Source organism: Kogia breviceps, chromosome 15 (assembly GCF_026419965.1).
Source record: "Kogia breviceps isolate mKogBre1 chromosome 15, mKogBre1 haplotype 1, whole genome shotgun sequence".
In the NCBI taxonomy this organism is placed as follows: Eukaryota; Metazoa; Chordata; class Mammalia; order Artiodactyla; family Physeteridae; genus Kogia; species Kogia breviceps.
In genome coordinates, this window is record NC_081324.1 from 70,242,779 (window position 1) to 70,264,118 (window position 21,340).

General features: G+C 44.8%; 2 protein-coding genes across 4 annotated transcripts in view; one reads left to right on the plus strand and one right to left on the minus strand.

Annotated features, from left to right (window-relative positions):
• TFIP11 (tuftelin interacting protein 11) overlaps nt 1-1,723 on the plus strand; it is a 32,563-nt gene extending 30,840 nt beyond the window's left edge. For both annotated transcript variants that reach the window (XM_059039505.2, XM_067015167.1), the window contains exon 13: nt 508-1,723. In XM_059039505.2, coding sequence (XP_058895488.1) covers nt 508-863 — 356 coding nt within the window. In that variant the 3' untranslated portion in view covers nt 864-1,723. The remainder of the gene's footprint in view (nt 1-507) is intronic.
• Nucleotides 1-21,340, minus strand: part of SRRD (SRR1 domain containing) — a 24,496-nt gene continuing 3,156 nt past the window's right edge. The window contains exons 2-7 of one of the 2 annotated variants that reach the window (XM_059039522.2): nt 6,177-6,217; nt 4,212-4,471; nt 4,027-4,125; nt 2,183-2,337; nt 1,650-1,695; nt 1-1,223 (exon numbers count right to left, since the gene is read on the minus strand). In XM_059039522.2, coding sequence (XP_058895505.1) covers nt 1,002-1,223; nt 1,650-1,695; nt 2,183-2,337; nt 4,027-4,125; nt 4,212-4,471; nt 6,177-6,217 — 823 coding nt within the window. In that variant the 3' untranslated portion in view covers nt 1-1,001. The remainder of the gene's footprint in view (nt 1,224-1,649; nt 1,696-2,182; nt 2,338-4,026; nt 4,126-4,211; nt 4,472-6,176; nt 6,218-21,340) is intronic. The other variant, XM_067015175.1, reaches the window with a different exon arrangement.

Here is a 21,340-nt window from a genome sequence, read left to right on the forward strand (position 1 = left end):
TTTAATGAGGCAAGTATGGTCCTGTTTTACCCCTTCATCTGTGAAGCGGAAACATCTGTGTTTCAGCTCCCCAGATATATTTAAAGTTCTTCCAGGGCTGGGGGCCTGCACGGGTAAGTTAAATATATAACTACTATAGGCCATATGTCTTCAGGGTTCTAAAAGCTGCCCTGGGGGAAGTGTGGAGTGAAAACCAGCAAGAAGGGAACGGAACAGTGGCTACTGACTGTCAGAGAAGAAATCCCTTGCTGATGCTTCTTTATTATGTGGAATATTTAATAAGCTCTGGTTATTAGGTATAACCAGAAATTTTTCTGCAACTGCAGCCAGCGGGCCACACACTTCCCCCAAGGTGCTTGATCGTCTGGTTCATTTTAAACCAGTGCTCTGAGGCAGCAGGAGGCCTTAGGAGAGGGCGCCTGTGGCATACCCAGCCCTAGGCCAAGTCGGCATCTCCATTTCTGTCATGTTGGGACCTGTCCCTCCCCCACCCTCTGTGTCTGCCAGGTGCCTACATGCAGCCCGGAGCACGGGAGAACATCGCCTACCTCACCCACACGGAGCGGCGGAAGGACTTCCAGTACGAGGCCATGCAGGAGCGACGCGAGGCTGAGAACATGGCCCAGAGAGGCATCGGCGTGGCTGCCAGCTCCGTGCCCATGAACTTTAAAGACCTCATTGAGACCAAGGCCGAGGAGCACAACATCGTCTTCATGCCCGTCATCGGGAAGCGACACGAAGGGAAGCAGCTGTACACCTTCGGCCGCATCGTCATCTACATCGATCGGGGCGTGGTGTTCGTGCAGGGGGAGAAGACCTGGGTGCCCACCTCCCTGCAGAGCCTGATTGACATGGCCAAGTAGACCGCGGCACCTGCCACGGACGGATTTGTGAATAGACACACAGCATTTTAAATCAGTTGACGTACTTCCTGCCCTCTCTGAAAGGGGACTCACTGCGTGCAGTCCCTCCGTGGCGGCCGCCTCTGCCCAGCAGACACATCACAGCGGGTTCAAGTCAGCGGCTGAAGGATCTTCTGTCTTGTTCCTGATGATCTCGAGACCCTCACAGTCCTGGTAATCTGGTTCTTCCCGAAAGGCCCAAGTGTCCGTGGAGAGTTGGGTTAGCTTTTGTACAGGAAACCAGTGGATGGAGGTATCATTAAATACATCCGTGTACCGTGAGGTCTGAGGGAACGCCAGCTCCTCCCGTCCTTTCAAAATCTGAGCGGGAAAATTCAAAAGTAAAGCAAAACCTTGAGAGTCCCGGTAAGGCCCACCCTCCTGGGGTTAGATTCCCGTTTTACTGTTCACCCCCACCTCCCACGTTATTCTTTTTTTAAAAAAATACGGAGTAAGGTATTTTAAGTGCTTTGTGCAATGAGTTGGAAGCCCCAAGGGCAGGTCTGCCTACAGCAGACCAGATACTAAGACTAGAGGAAATAATTGGGAAAAAATGAGGTGCTGCACTAAAACGTCCTAGCTTTCTGGAACACAGACCCCTCGCGAGAGCTGACAGTGCTATAACCTCGCTGTGCCTTCGGTTAGCCCCTCAGGAGCTCCCGCCGCTACAGGTGAAGGCAGAATTCTCCAGGGTGATGGAGATGTATGTATGATGTCCCACCCCAGCCCCTTCACCCGGGCAGGTACCTTTGCAACATATGGATAATGTTTATGCAGAATCCTTGTCAATAACCTAGAACAAAAATTTTTTAAAAATCTGATTAGGCGGTTTGAGAGTGGTTTCAACTTAAGACACAGAAGGGCAAGGTGACTGAAATAGATCAAAAAATCTTTTAAAAATGTGGGATGCAGAGTAGGTTAAATATTTAGTAGAAGGTATGAATGCCCCAGTCACTGCCCATTTCATCAGGGAAAAATGACAGCAGACACTGAGGCATCGTGCAGCAGGAGGAGGATGTTATGTAGCTGTAAGAAGAGAAGTGTTTTTTTCCCCACTTTAAAAAGCCGTTTCTGCCTGTCCTAAGGGAAGGGAGGAATTATTGGCAGAAAGACTCCTTAACTTGCTTCCCTGCTTGACTCAGGGCTGACGTCTCCCAGCTCCAAGCCTCTGTCCAGGTTCCGATGGAAACGCCTTTCCAAGTGTGAAATGTTTCCTGCTTGCAGGTCTGAGGAGTGGGTTCACCTCAGGGCCTGGTGGCCCTCGGCATTCCCAGGCTTACCTTTCCTCGAGTCCCCTGAAACTGTTCCCCATGATGACCATCTTGGAAAGGGCGTCTATGGACCAGTTCCTCCATAGAAGGTTGTTGTAGAGCGCCGTCCCACAGTGGAGCATGTAAAAGACGGTGGGCTCGCCGTGCACACTCCGTTTTCCTTCCTGGGGTACAATGTGCACAGGTGTAAACACACTGCTTACAACAAGGTGAGGGAGAGGGAAGGGCAGAGAGAGTGGCCGTGAGTTCTCACCACCAAGAAGTGAATGTAATTGTGTGCGGTGCTGAAGGGTGTGTTCGCTCGCTTGCAGTCATCTTACAAACGAAAAACGCATCAAATCAACTAGTGCACCTTCAACTTAACACGTCACATGTCACCACAGGTCAATGTAGCGGGACAAATAATGAGCTGAGGGGAAGGCAAACTGAAGCATCAAATGGAAAAAACTCCTATGTTCTCTTGTGGAATAGTTACATTAGTAGTGCGTGTGAAATCTATAGGATTATACGGGACTAAAAGTCAAATCATGAAGTCCAGAAAGAACTCGTGTTTACTTAACAAATGCGTGTCCCACGAACGCAGAAGGCTCTGGACTAAGGAAGGGGCAGCTTGGGTCCGTGACAGCACCGCAGGAGGGACAGCAGAGGTCACTGTCCCTCAGGTACTGTGTTTTCCTGAGTCACTTTCTGCAGATCCCTATCGTAACTCAGTCCTTTTCAAACGTGCCCTGGGGGTCCAGTCACCGCCTCTTGAGAACCTCTGCTCTATGCCATCTCTGCCACCTCTCTGGCAGGAACGAGCCCCCTGGCCCTTGCTGTCTGGTGCCGGTGACCCTAGGCCTCTCTTGGAAGCTCTCTCCCTGCAGCTTCCCCGGCCCGTGACACACTGGCCGTGGGTCCTGAGCAGCGGCTCTGCCCAGGCCGCCTGCAGTCCTGGCTCTCAGCAAACTCTCGGGAGACCTTCAAATCCCAGCTCAGACCCAGGAAGCCTTCCTGGAGGCCCGAACAGCACAGTGTCCTCGGTCTCAGTTCCTAGACATGGCTCTGCTCGCTGTCCACTCATGCACCCGTTCACGGCACATGCCCTGCAGTGGCGGCGAGCAGCACCCACTGCCCTCGTGCTCCCCAGAGCTCCCTGCCTCGCACAGAGCGGGCACTCAGAGCTCAGGATGACCTGAGCTGGACGGCAGTGTTTTAGGACCCCGCCAACATCAGAGACTGGCTCTCCTCTCAGCTGGGCCTAATTTTCATGTTTCGTAATCAGTGAGACGGCGGTTTCAGAAACAGAGAGGAGTAAAATGATGATCCTGTGACCCCAAGACACTGCCCGACTAAACGGAGACGCATCTGCCTCGAGTCGCGCCGGCCCCTGGCTTGTGCAATGAGGTTTTTTTTTCAGAGGTCTCAGAAATCTTGAATCCCAACCTTTTTAGGGGGTGCAGGGTAGGCCAAGGACTCAGCCGTAACTCTCAGCCACGTGCTATGCGTGTGACTGCTCTACGGCTTCCCTCCCCCGGGACAGGGCACGCTCCAACCAGAAGGACCTCATTTGAGGTACGGAGACTGTGCCCTCTTTATCCTCCTGCAGCAACAGCAGATACCAACCGAGCATAAAATGGGGACACACTCTTAACGAGAATTTTGCAAACCTAACGTGTTTGTGCCATCGTGTGATTTTTCTCTTCTGACGGGCACAACACAGGTCCAAACAGGGTAACAGACCAGCCACGTGCGGACACCCTGGGGAGGAGGCACCGCTAGTACACAGAGCCTGGCGCCCAGGGACAGGGCCCGGGGTCAGCTTGGTGAGCAGCTGCCCAGCCCGCCCTGCCCCCCTCTCTTAAACCACGTACCTCGTTCTCACGGAGAACAGCCACACCAAGGGTGCTAAGAACCGCAATTTCCAGCTGGCTAAACAGAGGGTCATACACCCAGCAGTGACTTCTGGGGATCTGCAGAGGGCGAATGAGTGGCTTAGTCAAAATCTGTGTGCACAAGACCAAGGAAGGAGACAATAAAGAAGGATACCAAAATTTACCTGGCACTTTTCCAGAAAGAGAAGCAAAAACGCGAGCTGGTTTCTAGCTATGACGCAGGTGGCGAAGTTCCCAACGCCGTAACACACACACTTCAAACGGCAGGATCCTGTGACTGGGGTCTCTTCTGGGACGGAGCCGGGGGCCACATCTGACTCACCTGGTGATGAGTCGAGATGCACGTTTCCAAGGGCTTCTGAAAGAGGCCCCACAGGGGCCTTCAGCTGTTCCAGATATTTCCTAAGACACCTGTTGATGGTTTCTGAAAGAGCAGGCCCAGTACAGTCAGAGGGCACGCTCCGACCCTGAGAACGAAATCATCCACAGACCCGGGGGAAGAGGGGCAGGCTTGAAAAGGCTTCAGCTCCTCCGGCCTCGCTCCCAAACGTGCTGCCACGTCCACTCAGAACTGATGGCTGTCCCGTCCCTGGCTACCCACAGCCTACAACCGAAGGGAATGTTTCAAGCAAAAGTCAGGTTTCATTCATGGGCACGGTTTCCATCTAATGCTCATTGTCAACTCATTCTAATTTAATAAGAGGCAACCTGGTAAATGCAAGTTATGGTCTGAAATACCTACTTTTTTCTTATCATAAAAAAGAACAGAGGAGCAGAGCTCTCAAAATGACACTATAAATAACTGGGAATAAGAATATTTAATGTTGGGCTTCCCTGGTGGCGCAGTGGTTGAGAGTCCGCCTGCCGATGCAGGGGACGTGGGTTCGTACCCCGGTCCGGGAGGATCCCACATGCCACGGAGCGGCTGGGCCCGTGAGCCATGGCTGCTGAGCCTGCGCGTCCGGAGCCTGTGCTCCGCAACGGGAGAGGCCACAACAGTGAGAGGCCCGCCAAAAAAAAAAAAAAAAAAATGAAAAATACTGTCTAAATCATTTCACAGAGTGGTGAGTTCTCTTGTCTCTCCTCTTATACTGGTACTGAAGAATTTAGCAGAACAAATCTGTATGTAGAACAAAACAAAAAGCAAACAGCCCTATATTCCCATAATTAGATACCAGTTTTGCCTTAGCAGCAAAGATATCTTTAATTAAGACCCAGGCTGGGAAAGGTTGCACGAAAAGCTGGCTCTGTTCATCCATGCTGGTCAAAGAATCAGTAAAAGCTTTTTTTGGAAAACAGCTTGACAGTGGATATCAAGTTGATCACTTCCACCTCTGGGAATATAGACTAAGAAGGTTGCCCTAAATTTGGTAAAAGCTGTATGCATAAGGGTGCTCACTGAAAAATTATGTATATTGGGAATTCCCTGGTGGTCCAGTGGTTAAGACTCTGTGCTTCCACCGCAGGGAGCAGGGGTTTGATTCCCTGGTTGGGGAACTAAGATCCCACACACTGCATGGTGCGGCTAAAAAAATTTTTTTAATTGAAAAAAATTTTTAAGGTTTGATTCCTGTTTAAAAAAAAGAAAAATTATGTACAATAAATTTTTAAAAAGCAACAACAAAAAAAGGAAACAAACTAAGTGTCCCTCAATAAAAATTACAACTATGGTATATTCACATTGTGTATTAATATTTATGTCACCACAGATTATGTTTAGGAAGAGATTATAACAGCAGGGGGTGGGGTCTACAATGTAACATCAAGGGGAAGAGCAGGATAAATATAAATTTCAACAACACTGATAATGACAACTAACATTTACTGCCTCCTGTGCAGCAGGTAAGCACTGTTGTAAGCACTTTACTGAATGCCTCATTTAATATTCAAAATCACACTACAGGATATGCACATTTTCATGTCCCTTCCACAGATAAAGAAACTGAGGACCAGAGAGTTAAGTGCCATAAGACACACAGTTGTAAGGGGGAAGTCAGAATTAGAACCCAGCATGCACACCACTCTGTGAAGCAAAACATCACCCAATGAGAGCTGGATTCCTTGCTTTGCCCACATCCAGGCCCTCCTCCCACCCTGACCGCCTCCAGCTTGAGCCAGATGGTACCCACCTAGTGCTGAACTCCAGAAATCAGAGATAAGCAGGTCCTCCCTGTTGAGAAAAAATGGCGTGGTCATCTCTCGTCCCTTTCAGGGCTGCCCTAACAGGGACCTTCCTCCTGGCTGGGATGTGGGGATGGTGGAGCACCCTCCAATGCAGAGTCCACCTGTGAGACTGGAGGAGGGTACCAGGTGAATATGGCCAGAGCAGAGCTGCTGGGGCTCAGAGAGGGCAGGAGAGAGGGCTTCCTGGAGGAGGCCCCCGACCCCTGGGGACAAGTCTGGGTCTTGGCACACAGGTGCAGCTCCACAATTGGTGGTTAGATGCAGAAATTTAGCCTCTGAACTTTAGTTTCCTCATCTTTAAAATAGGGATAAGAACCGTACCCATCACAGAGGGTTATGGGAGGAGTGAAATGGGTTAACACTCAACACAGTGCCTGGTACACAGCAAGTACTCAATAAATGGCCTCTGTTACTACAAATAATTCCAAGGTGAAAGTAAAAGAAGGGGCAAAACCAAGTGTCTAGGCTTTCTTTAAAGTCAAACTGTTTTCCGCAAACCCGAGCAAAACACAGTCAATAGTTAATTTAAATGAAATGAATGAATTCTCCAATCAAAAGACATAGAGTTGCTAAATGGATTAAAAAACAGGACCCATCTATATGCTACCTACAAGAGAATCATTTCTGACGTAAGGACACACAGACTGAAAATGAGGGCTAGGAAAAGATATCCCATGCAAATATAAACCAAAAGAAAGCAGGAGAGCTATACTTCTATTAGACAAGATAGACTTTAAAACAGAGACATACCAAAATTTACGGGATGCAGCAAAAGCTATTCTAAGAGGGATGTTCATAGTGATAAGTGGCTTCCTCAAGAAACAAGAAAAGTCTTGGGATTTGCCTGGTAGCGCAGTGGTTAAGAATCCACTTGCCAATGCAGGGGACACAGGTTCAAGCCCTGGTCCGGGAAGATCCCACATGCCGCAGAGCAACTAATTCCGTGTGCCACAACTACTGATCCCGTGCCCTAGAGCCCAAGAGCCACAACTACTGAGCCCATGTGCCACAACTACTGAAGCCCAAACGCATAGAGGCTGTGCTTCGCAGCAAGAGAAGCCACCGCAATGAGAAGCCTGTGCACTACAACGAAGAGTAGCCCCAGCTCTCTGCAACTAGAGAAAGCCCGTGCACAGCAACAAAGACCCAATACAGCCAAAAATAAATAAATGAAATAAATTTATTTTTAAAAAAGATCAGAGCAGAAATGAAGGAAATAAAGACTAAAAAGACAATAGAAAAGATCAATAAAACTAAGAGCTGGTTCTTTGAAAAGATAAAGATTGACGAACCGTTAGCTAGACTCACCAAGGGAAAAAAAAAAACAGGGCTGGTCTGGGAAGATCATGAAAGAGGAGACATAACAACTGATACCATAGAAATATAAAGGATCATAAAAACCACTTGGAACAATTACATGCCAACAAACTGGACGACCCAGAAGAAATGGAGAAATTCCTAGAAATATATAACCTTCCAAGACTGAATCATGAGGAAATAGAAAACCTGAACAGACTGATTACTAGTGAGGAGGTTGAATCAGTAATCAAAAAACTCCCAACAAACAAAAGTCCAGGACCAAATAGCTTCACTGGTGAATTCTACCAAATATTCAAAGAAGAATACTGATCTTTCTCAAACTCTTCCAAAAATAGAGGAGGGAACACTTCCAAACTCATTTTATGAGGCCAGCATAACCCTAGCAAAACCAGACAAGGATGCCATAAGGAAAGGAAATTACAGGCCAATACCCCTGATGAACATAGATACAAAAATGCTCATCAAAAATATTAGCAAACCGGGGACTTCCCTGGTGGTCCGGTAGTAGAGAATCTGCCTTACAATGCAGGGGACACATTCCCTGGTCAGGGAACTAAGATCCCACATGCCGCGGTGCAACTGGGCCTGTTGCACCACAACTACTGAACTGGCGCACCTCAACTAGAGCCCGCGTGCTGCAAACTACAGAGCCCACGCGCCACAACTAGAGACAAAACCCACACACAACGAAGGGCCTGCATGCCACAAAAAGGTCCTGTGTGCCTCAGCGAAGATCCTGTGTGCCGCAACTAAGACCTGACGCAGCCAAAAATAAAATAAATAAGTCTTTTTAAAAAATTAGCAAACCGAATTAAAAAAATCATACACCACGATTAAGTGGGATTTAATATTCCAGGGATGCAAGGTTGGCTCAACATCTGCATATCAGTCAATGTAATAACATCACATTAACAAAATGAAGGATAAAAATCACATGATCATCTCAATAGCAGAAAAAGCATTTGACAAAATTCAACCTCCATTTATGATAAAAACTCTGAACAGAGCAGGTACAGAGGGAACATAACATAATAAAGGCCATATACATATGGATTTTTCACTGGAGAGTAAGCCTTTATTATGAAGAAAGCTCTGGATGTATTTTAAATGGTTAGTTTTCCCCTCCCTTTGCCAGAGGCACCAGGTGATTTTTCTTGGCTCTTCACCGTCAGACCCTGGTTGGGTTCCTGGAGGTGAAGCCCAGGAAAGTTTGGGGGCGCCCCCTAGGACTGCAGCCCCCAGAAGTCTCTCAGAGACTCTCACACTAGTCCTCACCCAGCTTCCAGGAATTCATCAAAATGATCATCATTTAAGTGTTCTCACCAGTTTATGGCTCTAGTGGCTTTGCTTCAGAAGTATGACACAGTGGGATAGCTTTCCCAATCAACAGGAGAACACTGATAGCTGTTCAGAATTTGTGAAGTCTGACGCTTGCTCAATGGCAGCTTTGCTTCCTCTGAATCCTAAAAATGGCCTTGCCCTTCAAGAGAAGGTAAGTCTTTCAAAGCTGCATTGATGGCCCTTTATCTCCTTGTGTTTGCAGTTCTTGTACCTATCATCAGAATAGTGGCAGGAGATGTTAAAGGAGCATGTATACAATGCATCAGCAGAAATTATGTCTCGGGGGGAAAAAAAGTGCATTTGGAACAGGAAATAAAAGAAGTGAAACTACTGAGTAACATCACTAATGATTTCAGGCTAAAAGACTGGGAACATTCTCAGACATTGAAAAATACCATTTTAATTCAAGGTCCTCCTGGACCCTCAGGTGAAAAAGGAGAGAGAGGTCCCGTCCCACTAGAGGTGGTGGTCCATGAGACATTCCAGGTCCAATAGGTCCACCAGGTCCTAAAGGTTACTGGAGACCAACTGGCTTTCCTCGAAGTTGAGGATTCCCAGGACCAATGGGGAAGACAGGGAGGCCAGGGCCCTTTTAAGATCAGGTGGGTTGGCAACTACTGAAGCCTGCATGCCTAGAGCCCGTGCTCCGCAACAAGAGAAGCCACTGCAATGAGAAGCCCGCGCACCACAATGAAGAGTAGCCCCCGCTTGCCGCAACTAGGGAAAGCCTGCACGCAGCAACAAAGACCAAACATGGCCAAAAATAAATTAATTAATTAAAAAAAAAAAGATCAGGTGGGTTGGGTGGGACACGCTGTGCTACCATCTCGTTAAAAGGCCCTTCACCTCTGCACAAGTCATCAGCACAACTGACTCCAAGATCCCTTGTGTCTCCTCCAAACGACCCTTGGTTCCCGTTTGGTACCCAGCTTCCACATGGCTTCCTCTCCTGGTTGTTGGTGCTGTTTGGGCTTCTGCTCCCACACTCACATCTCTCCCCACTCCAGTACCCCACTGTCAACACCATCCGCCAGCGCTCTGAGCTGGGATGCTGCCCATGTACTGCCTGGTGGACGGCTCCCACCAGGCCCCAGGAGTCCTCTGCCACCCACTCCTCCGCTGTCTTACTGAACCTGATGTCACCCACTGGGTTCTAGAAGAAATCCCATGGATACTGACTCTATGTGGATTCTTTACATCAAAAACACTAGTCTCAACCAGAGATAGGGAGGCCAGAAAAGAAAATCCATTCGTTCGTTCACTCATTCATTTGTTCATTCAGCATATGTTCATTTGTGTACCTTCTGGAGCTGGACTTAACAGCTAATAAGATAGTTATTGTCTCTGGCCTTACAGAGCTAACTGTCTCTGAAAGACACAGACATGTAAACAGGCAATTATACAACACAGCAGAGCTATATGGGGGGAAGAACAGGGCTCTATAGGTGTTCCGAGGAGATCAAGATTTTTAAATTCCTTAGAATTTTAACAAAGTAATATTTGGTTAATATATTTTCTTGTCTTATTCTCCAAATTACAACTTATCTTTTTCAAGTTTTATAGTGAAATAAGTAGAGCTGGGGCAGTTCATTCAACACATTTGAACCAAACACCAAAGCTTGTTTCCTTAAATTAACTGTCCAGGGCTTCCCTGGTGGCGCAGTGGTTGAGTCCGCCTGCCGATGCAGGGGACACGGGTTCGTGCCCTGGTCCGGGAGGATCCCACATGCCGCGGAGCGGCTGGGCCCGTGAGCCATGGCCGCTGAGCCTGCGCATCTGGAGCCTGTGCTCTGCAACAGGAGAGGCCAGCATACCGGCAAAAAAAAAAAAAAAAAATTAACTGTCCATTTCAAGCAATAATATTTTGATCATAAAAAACAAAAATGCTGACGTTTATTATTCTAAAAAGCTCTTTGCATTTTATGCCTTAAATATCCAGTATAGATTGTGGAGAAAAAGAATATTTCAGTAGAGCTGGAGACATTTTGTGTAGATGAAGAAAGGGCTAAAAATGACAAAGGAGAAAAAAGGCAGACACCCCCCCCCCAAAAAAAGGGAAAATGTGGGATTCCGTATTATTTTTAAATCTCTCTCTATTAATTAACAGATCACATTTTCACAACTATCCTTTTCTTCAAGGATAACACTCAGTCCCAGGATTCACAGCATTAAGGTTTTAGTAGAATTCTAAGTAGTGTGCCTGTGTGTATCTCACCACTTTCATTCCCTCCCCTGTAAAACTGGCATTGTAACCCATACCTCTAGGGTTATTGTTAGGATCACATAAGATACTGTGTGTTTTAAGATGCTCTGTAAAATCATAAAGTACTTTAAACACAAACAAAAAAAATAAAGTCCATATATGACAACCCCACAGCTAACATTATTCTCAACTATGTAAAGCTGAAAGCCTTTCCTCTACAATCAGGAACAAGACAAGAATGCCCACTATCAACACTTTTATTCAACAAGGTACTGGAAGTTCTAGCCAAAGCAGTTAGGCAAGAAAAAGAAGTAAAAAGAATCCAAGTTGGAAAGGAAAAAGTAAAATTGTCACTATTTGCAGATGACATGATACTATAGATAGAAAACCCTAAAGATTCTACAAAAAAACTGTCAGAATGAATAAACAAATTCAGTAATGTTGCAGCAGACAATCAATACACAAAAATCTGTTGCATTTCTATAGAAAGAAAAAAAAAAGAAAGAAAGAAAATGAGAAAGGAATCAGGACAGAACCTGTGCCCCTGGGAGGGAGCTGTGAATGAGGAAAGGTTTCTACACCCTGGGAAGCCCCGTCACCGGTCAGGAGATTGGCCAGGACAGACAGACAGCTTCAGAGCCTTGGGGAGAACACAGCAGCCAGTTTGTGGCAGACAGAGGACTTCACAGATGGTCAGTTCCGCTGCCCTGCACTCCCCAACCTGAGACGTGCATTCGCTGGCACAGGCAGGGGCTGGGTGCTGGAACTTGGGTTTCAGAGATCAGACCCTGAGAGAGGGCTGGGGGTGGCTGTGTGGAAAAAAGCTTGGGGCGGGGAGTTGAGGGGCTGGAATCTGTGTGACCACAACTGAGCGTGTATGCAGAGGAAGCCCAGACCACCTTAGGGGCCAGGTGACATTGTTTGCGGGGTGGACAGGGGAGCGGCGGGACCCACCACCGTAGCCTTTTTACCTGTGTGCGTGCTCGCAGAGGGCAGGACACCGCATGGGTTCCAGGGGCAGTCGTGAGCTGCCGCTGCCACCCACCCACATGCCAGGGGCGGTTGAGAGCCGCCTCCGCTCCCACTGTGTGTTCAGGGGGTGCGCCTAAGCCAACACTGCCACCAAGAACCCCAGGACTGGGCATCAGCCACCACATCTGCACACCCCTATCAAGGGGACAACGCCTAGCACACGCTGAAGAAAGAGGCGACAGGCATCCATACTAAAAACAACCCTTGCACCAAATATATTAACACCCCACAAGCTACACAGGGACACCTCCACATATAAATAGCCCTCTGAGACCACAGTAGACAACTGTTTCTCCTAAACTCACAGAGTAAGAGAAATGTAAGTAAAATGAAGAAGCAGAGGAACAACTCCCCATTAAATGACCAAGAGAATTCCCCTGAAAGAACAATGAAACAGACCTCTTCAGTCTAATAGATACCAATTTCTTTCTTTTTTTTTTTTTTTTTTTGCGGTATGCGGGCCTCTCACTGTTGTGGCCTCTCCCGTTGTGGAGCACAGGCTCCGGACGCGCAGGCCTAGCGGCCATGGCTCACGGGCTTAGTTGCTCCGCGGCATGTGGGATCTTCCCGGACCAGGGCACGAACCCGTGTCTCCTGCATTGGCAGGCGGATTCTCAACCACTGCGCCACCAGGGAAGCCCAAATAATAGATACCAATTTCAAAAATGAGATAATGAAAATACTGAAGGAATTAAGAAAGGCTATCGACAGAAATGCAGAGTACTGTAAAACTATAAAGAGGAACCAAGAAAAATTAGAAAACTCATTTACAGATATGAAAGCTGACTGAAAGGCAATGAACAGCAGAATGAATAATGCAAAAGAATGAATAAGTGACCTTGAAGATAGAATAATGGAAATCACCCAATCAGGACAACAGACAGAAAGCCAAATGAAAAAAAATGAAAGCAACATAAGAGACCTACAGGATAATATAAAGCATGCATAATAGGGATTCCAGAAGGAGAAGCAAGAGACAAGGGGATCGAAAATGAATTTGAAGAAATTATGGCTGAAAACTTCCCAAACCTAAAGAAGGAATCAGGGGCTTCCCTGGTGGTGCAGTGGTTAAGAATCCGCCTGCCAATGCGGGGGACACCGGTTCGAGCCTTGGTCCAGGAAGATCCCACATGCCGCAGAGCAGCTAAGCCCGTGTGCCACAACTACTGAGCCTGTGCTCTAGACCCTGCAAGCCACAGCTGCTGAGCCCACGTGCCACAACTACTGAAGCCTGTGCCTAGAGCCCGTGCTCTGCAACAAGAGAAGCCACGACAATGAGAAACCCGTGCACCACAACTAGAGACAGCCCACACGCAGCAACGAAGCCCCAACACAGCCACAAATAAATAAATTAAATAAATAAATTTTAAAAAACAAAGAAGGAAACAGATATCCAGGTACAGGAAGCACAGAGGGTCCCAAACAAGATAAACCTAAACAGACCTCCACCAAGACATATAATAAAAATGGAAAAAAGTTAGAGAGGATTCTAAAGGCAGCAAGAGAAAAACAAAGAGTTAATTACAAGGGAACACCACCATAAGGCCATCAATTTCTCTCCATAAATGTTGCAGGCCAGAAGGAAGTGGCAAGATATATTCAAAGTCCTGAAAGGGAAAAATCTGCAACCTAGGATACTCCACCCAGCAAGATTATCATTTAGAACAGAAGGAAAGATACACAATTTCTCAGACAAGCAAAAACTAAAAGAATACAGCAATACTAAACCTATCCTAAAGGAAATATTGAAAAGTCTTCCCAAAATAGAAAAGAAGAATATATAGGAAACAAAAAAAAAATCACAATGGGAAAGCAAATCACTTAAATAAGCCAGTACACAGATTTTTAAAAAAATCAAAAAATTTCTGTGACAGTGATTATAACCACAGTGAACAGCAAAAGGATGAACGTGAAGATGTAACAGAGGACGCGTCAAAATCATAAAATGTGGGGGAGGAGAGTACGAAAATGCAGGTTTTGTTTTTCCTTAGAAAGTGTTTGAGCCTATATGAGTACCAGTCTAAGACAAGTAGATATAGGAAGGGGGTAACATACATGAAAAACAGGGTAACCACAAATCAAAAACATACAATAGATTCACAAAAACCAAAAAGGAGAGAACATAAACATAATGCAAAAGAAAATCATCAAGCCACAAAAGGAAAAATGAAAAGGACAAAGAAGAAACATAAAATCAATGGGAAAACAGGTTTAAAATGGCAATAAATACATACCTCTCAATAATTATCTTAAATGTCAATGGACTAAATGCTCCAATCAAATGACAGAGTGGGGCTTCCCTGGTGGCGCAGTGGTTGAGAGTCCGCCTGCCGATGCAGGGGACACGGGTTCGTGCCCCGGCCCGGGAAGATCCCACATGCCGCGAAGTGGCTGGGCCCGTAAGCCATGGCCACTGAGCCTGCACGTCCGGAGCCTGTGCTCCGCAACGGGAGAGGCCACAACAGTGAGAGGCCAGTGTACCACACACACACACACACACACACACACACACACACACACACACACACACAAGACAGAGTGGCAGACTGGATTTAAAAAAAAAAAAAAGAGCCTACAATATGCTGCCTACAAGAGAGACCCACTTCAGGGCAAAGGACACACACAGGTTGAAAAGCAGAGGTTGCAATACTCATATCAGACAAAATGGACTTTAAAACAAAGGCCATAAAGAAAGGTAAAGAAAGACACTATATAATGATAAAAGGATCAATACAAGAAGAGGATTTTTTGTGTGTGTGTGTGTGGTATGCGGGCCTCTCACCGTTGTGGCCTCTCCCGTTGCGGAGCACAGGCTCCAGACGCGCAGGCTCAGCGGCCATGGCTCACGGGCCTAGCCGCTCCGCGGCATGTGGGATCTTCCAGGACCGGGGCATGAACCCGTGTCCCCTGCATTGGCAGGCAGACTCTCAACCACTGTGCCACCAGGGAAGCCCAAGAAGAGGATTTTAAACTCATCAACATATACGCACCTAATACAGGAGCACCCAAATACATAAAATAAATACTAACAGACATAAAGGGAGAAACTGACAGTAATACAATAATAGTAGGAGACTTTAACACCTCACTCACATCAATGGACAGATCTTCTATACAGAAAATCAACAAGGCAACAGAGATCCTAAACGATTCAACAGAAAATTTTAGACTTAATTGATATTTTTAGAACATTACATCCAAAAAAACCCAGAATACACATTTTTTTTCAATTGCACATGGAACATTCTCTAGGTTTCACCACATACTAGGGCACAAAACAAGCCCCAACAAATTTAAGAGCACAGGATTTATGTCAAGCATCTTTCCTGACTACACAAGCATGAAACTGGAAATTAACCACAGAAAAAGAAATGAGAATAAAATGATTACACGGAGATGAAACAACGTGCTACTAAAAAACCAATGGGTCAATGATGAAATCAAAGAAGAAATTTAAAAATACCTTGAGACAAATGAAAATGAAAACACAACCATACAAAATCTATGTGAGGGCTTCCCTGGTGGCACAGTGGTTGGGAGTCCGCCTGCCGATGCAGGTGTCACGGGTTCGTGCCCTGGTCCGGGAGGATCCCGCGTGCCGCGGAGCGGCTGAGCCCGTGAGCCGTGGCCGCTGGGCCTGCGCGTCCGGAGCCTGTGCTCCGCAACGGGAGAGGCCGCGGCGGTGAGAGGCCCGCATACCGCAAAAAAAAAAAAAAAAAAAAAAAAAATCTATGTGATACAGCAAAAGCAGTTCTTAGAGGCAAGTTCACAGAGATACAGGCCTTCCTCAAAAAACAAGAAAAATCTCAAATAAACAACCTAACCTACCACCTAAAAGAATTATGAAAAGAACAAACAAAACCTAAAATCAACAGAAGGAAGGAAATAATAGAGATCAGAGAGGAAATAAATAAAATAGAGATTAGAAAAACTCAGTAAAACCAAGAGCTGGTTCTTTGAAAGGATAAACAAGACTGACAAACCTCTGGCCAGGCTCAACAAGAAGAAAAGAGAGAGAATCCAAATCAACAAAATAAGAAATGAAAAACAAGACATAACAACTGATATGGCAAAAAAACCGTAAGGGAATACTATGAACAATTATATGCCTACAAATTCGACAACCTAGAAGAAATGGATAAGTTTCTAGAAACATAGAGCCCACCAGAACTGAATCAAGAAGAAATAGATAATTTGAACAGACTGATCAGTAGATGTGAAATAGAATCTGTAATTTTAAAACTCCCTACAAACAAAATCCAGGACCACATGGTTTCACAGGTGAATTCTACCAAACATACAAAGAAGAACTTATACCAATCCTTCTCAAACTCTTCCAAAAAAATGAAGAGGAGGGAAAACTCCCAAAGACATTTGATGAAGCCACCATCACTCTGATACCAAAACCAGACAAAGACACCACCAAAAAAAGAAAACGATAGACCAATATCTTTGATGAATATAGATGCAAAAATTCTCAACAAAATATTAGCAAACTGAATCCAACAACACAAAAAAGATGGGCTTCACTGGTGGCGCAGTGGTTGAGAATCTGCCTGCCAATGCAGGGGACATGGGTTCGAGCCCTGGTCTGGGAAGATCCCACATGCCGCAGAGCAACTAAGCCCACGCGCCACAACTACTGAGCCTGTGCTTTAGAGCCCACAAGCCACAACTACTGAAGCCCGCGCGCCGAGAGCCCGTACTCCACAAGAGAAGCCACCGCAATGAGAAGTCCATGCACTGCAACGAAGAGTAGCTCCTGCTCGCCACAACTAAAGAAAGCCCGCATGCAGCAACAAAGACCCAACACAGCCAATAAATGAATAAATAAATAAATAAAATTAATTAATTTTAAAAAACGATCATACACCACCACCAAGTGAGATTCATCCCAAGTTCACGAGGAGGGTTCAACATATGCAAATCAATCAGTGTGATACACCACATAAACAAAAGAAAAGATAAAAACCACATGATCATCTCAATAGATACAGAAAAAGCATTTGACAAAATTCAATAACCATTCATGAAAAAAACTCTTACTAAAGTGCGTACGTATAGAGGGAACACATCTCAATATAATAAAAGCTATTTATGACGAACCCCCAGCCAATATAATATTAAATGGTGAAAAGCTGAAAGCCTTCCAGCTAAAATCTGGAAGAAGACAAGGATGCCCACTCTCACCTTTTCTATTAAACACAGTATTGGAAGTCCTGGCCACAGGAATCAGACATGAAAAAGAAATTAAAGGTATCCAAATTGGAAAGGATGAGGTAAAACTGTCATTATATGTAGATGATATGACACTATATACAGAAAACCCTAAAAACTCCATAGAAAAACTACAAGACCTGATAAACGAATTCAGCAAGGTAGCAGGATGCACGATTAACATACAGAAATTGGCTGCATCTCTTTACACCAACAATGAAATTCAGAAAGGGAATGAAAAAAAATACCTTTTAAAATTGCACTGCCAAAAATAAAATACTTAGGAATAAACCTGACCAAGGAGGTAAAAGACTTATACGCTAAGAACAAGAAAACATTAATAAAGGAAACTGAAGATGCCTCAAAGAAATGGAAAGATATCCCACGCTCTTGGATTGGAAGAATATTGCTAAAATGGCCATACTACCCAAAGCAATCTACAGATTTAATGCATCCCTATCAAATTACCCATGACATTTTTTCACAGAACTAGAACAAATAATCCTGAAATTCATATGGAACCATAAAAGACCCAGAATTGCCACAGCAATCCTGAAGAAAAAGAACAAAGCAGAAGGCATAATCTTCCCAGACTTCAGACAATACTGCAAAGTTACAGTAATCAAATCAGACCTATGGAGCTTCCCTGGTGGCGCAGTGGTTGAGAGTCCGCCTGCCGATGCAGGGGACAGGGTTCGTGCCCTGGTTCGGGAAGATCCCACATGCTGCAGAGCAGCTGGGCCCATGAGCCATGGCCGTTGAGCCTGCGTGTCCGGAGCCTGTGCTCCGCAAGGGGAGAGGCCACAACAGTGAGAGGCCTGCATACCACACACACAAAAAACAAACAAAAAAACAGACCTATGGATCAATGGACCAGAATAGAGCACCCAGAAATAAACCCACATACCTATGCGCAACTAATATTTGACAAAGGAGGCGACAATATACAACGGGAAAAGGCAGTGGTGTTGGGAAAGTTGGACAGCCGCATGTAAATCAATGCAGTTAGAACACACCCTCTCTCCATAAACAAAAATAAACTCAAAATGGCTTAAAGACTTAAATATAAGACATGACACCATAAAACTCCTGGAAAAGATCACAGGCAAAACATTCTCTGACATAAATTGCACCAATGTTTTCTTAGGTCAGTCTGCCAAGACTACAGAAACAGAAGCAAAAATAAACAAATGGGACCTAATCAAACTTATAAGCTTTTGCACAGCAAAGGAGATGATAAACAAAATGAAAATACAACCTACAGAATGGGAGAAAATATTTGCAAATGATGCAACCAACAAGGTCTTAATTTCCAAAATATATAAGCAGCTCATACAACTCAACAACAAAAAACCACAAACAACACAGTCAAAACATGGGCAGAAGACCTAAACAGACATTTCTCCAAAGATGGTCAATAGGCACATGAAAAGATGCTCATCGTTGCTGATTATTAGAGAAATGCAAATCAAAACTACAATGAGGTACCACCTCACAGCGGTCAGAATGGCCATCATTAAAAAGTCTACAAATAATAAATGCTGGAGAGGATGTGGAGAAAAGGCAACCCTCCTACACTGTGGGTGTGTTGGTGGTAAGTAAGTTGGTGCAGCCACTGTGGAAAACAGTATGGAGGTTCCTCAGAAAAGTTAAAATATAATTACCATATGATCCAGCAATCCCACTCCTGGGCATATATCCAGACAAAACTCTAATTCAAAAAGATACATGTGGGGGCTTCCCTGGTGGCACAGTGGTTAAGAATCTGCCTGCCAATGCAGGGGACATGGGTTCGAGCCCTGGTCCGGGAAGATCCCACATGCCGTGGAGCAACTTAAGCCCATGCGCCACAACTACTGAGCCTGTGTGCCACAACTACTGAAGCCTGCACGCCTAGAGCCCGTGCTCTGCAACAAGAGAAGCCACCACAATGAGAAGCCCGTGAACTGCAACAAAGAGTGGCCCCTGCTCTCCACAACCAGAGAAAAGCCCGTGTGCAGCAACGAAGACCCAACACAGCCAAAAATAAAATACATAAATTTATAAAAAAACAAAACCAAAAAGATACATGCACCCCTATGTTCATAGCAGCACTATGTACAATAGCCAAGACATGGAAACAACCTAAATGTCCATCAACAGATGAATGGATAAAGAAGATGTGGTGTGTATATACAATGGAATACTCCTCAGCCATAAAAAAGAATGAAATAATGCCATTTGCAGCAACATGGACGCAACTAGAGATTATCATACTAAGTGAAGCAAGTCAGAAAGAGAAAGACAAATACCATATCATATCACTTACATGTGGAATCTAAAATATGACACAAATGAACCTACCTATAAAACAGAAACAGACTTATGGACATAGAGAAAAGCCTGGTGGTTGCCAAGGGGAAGCGGGTTGGGAGGGCTGGAGTGGGAGGTTGGGGTTAGCAGATGTAAGCTTTTATATATAGAATGGATAAACACCAAGGTCCTACTGTATAGCACAGGGAACTATATTCAATACCTTATGATAAACCATACTGGAAAAGAATATTAAAAAACAGAATGTGTATATATGTATAACTAAATCACTTTGCTGTACAGCAGAAACTAATACAACATTGTAAATCAACTATACTTCAATAAAAAATATTTATCAGAAAAAAAGAAAACAATCTCATGTACAATTGCACTAAAAAGAATAAAGTACCTAAGAATAAATTTAGCTAAGGAGGTGAAAGGCCTGTATTCTGAAAATTACAAGACATTATGAAACTGAAGAAGACAAGAATAAATGGAAAGCTATCCCTGCTCAGGGATTGGAATTAATATTGTTAAAATGTCCATACTACCCAAAGCAATTTACAGATTCAATGCAATCCCTATCAATATTCCAATGGCTTTTTTTTTTTTTTTTTGTAGTATGAGGGCCTCTCACTGTTGTGGCCCCTCCCATTGCGGAGCACAGGCTCCAGACGCGCAGGCTCAGCGGCCATGGCTCACGGGCCCAGCCGCTCCGCGGCACGTGGGATCCTCCCAGACCGGGGCACGAACCCGTTTCCCCTGCATCGGCAGGCAGACTCTCAACAACTGCACCACCAGGGAAGCCCCCAATGGCATTTTTAACGAAATAGGACAGTCAATCCTAAAATTTGTATGGAACCACAAAAGACCTCAAATAGCCAAAGTAATCCTGAGAAAGAAGAACCAAGCTGGAGGCATCATATTCTCTGATTTCAAACTCTATTACAAAGCTATATTAATTAACAGTATGGTTCTGGCTTAAAAACAGACACACAGATCAATGGAACAGAATGGAGAGCAGAGAAAAAAAACCCATGCATCTATGGTTAATTAATTTATGACAAAGGAGCCAAGAACATACAAAGGAAAAGACAGTCTCTTTAATAAATAGTGTTTGGAAAAATCAACAGCCACATACAAAAAATGAGTAAAATTAGACCACTACCTTACACCATACACAAAACTTAACTCAAAATGGATTTAAGACTTAAATATAAGACCTGAAACCATAAAACTCTTAGAAGAAAACACAGGCAGTAAACTCCTTGACATAGGTATTGGTGATGATTTTTTATTTTTATTTTATTTTATTTTTTTGGCGATGATTTTTAAAAATCTGACACCAAAAGTAAAAGCAACAAAAGCAAAAATAAACAAGTGGAACCACATCAAACTAAAAAGCTTCTGCACGGCAAATGTAATCATTGACAAAATGAAAAGGTAACGTACTGAATGGGAGAAAATATTTGCAAATCATGTATCTGATAAGGGGTTAATATCCAAAACATAAAGAATTCACACAACTCAATACCAAAAAACCCCCAAACAATCCACTTAAAATATGGGCAGAAGATCTGAATTCACATTTTTCTAAAGAAGACATATAGATTGCCAACAGGCTCATGAAAAGATGCTCAACCTAATTAATCAGGAGGGAATGCAAATCAAAACCACCAGGAGTCACCACCTCACACCTGTGAG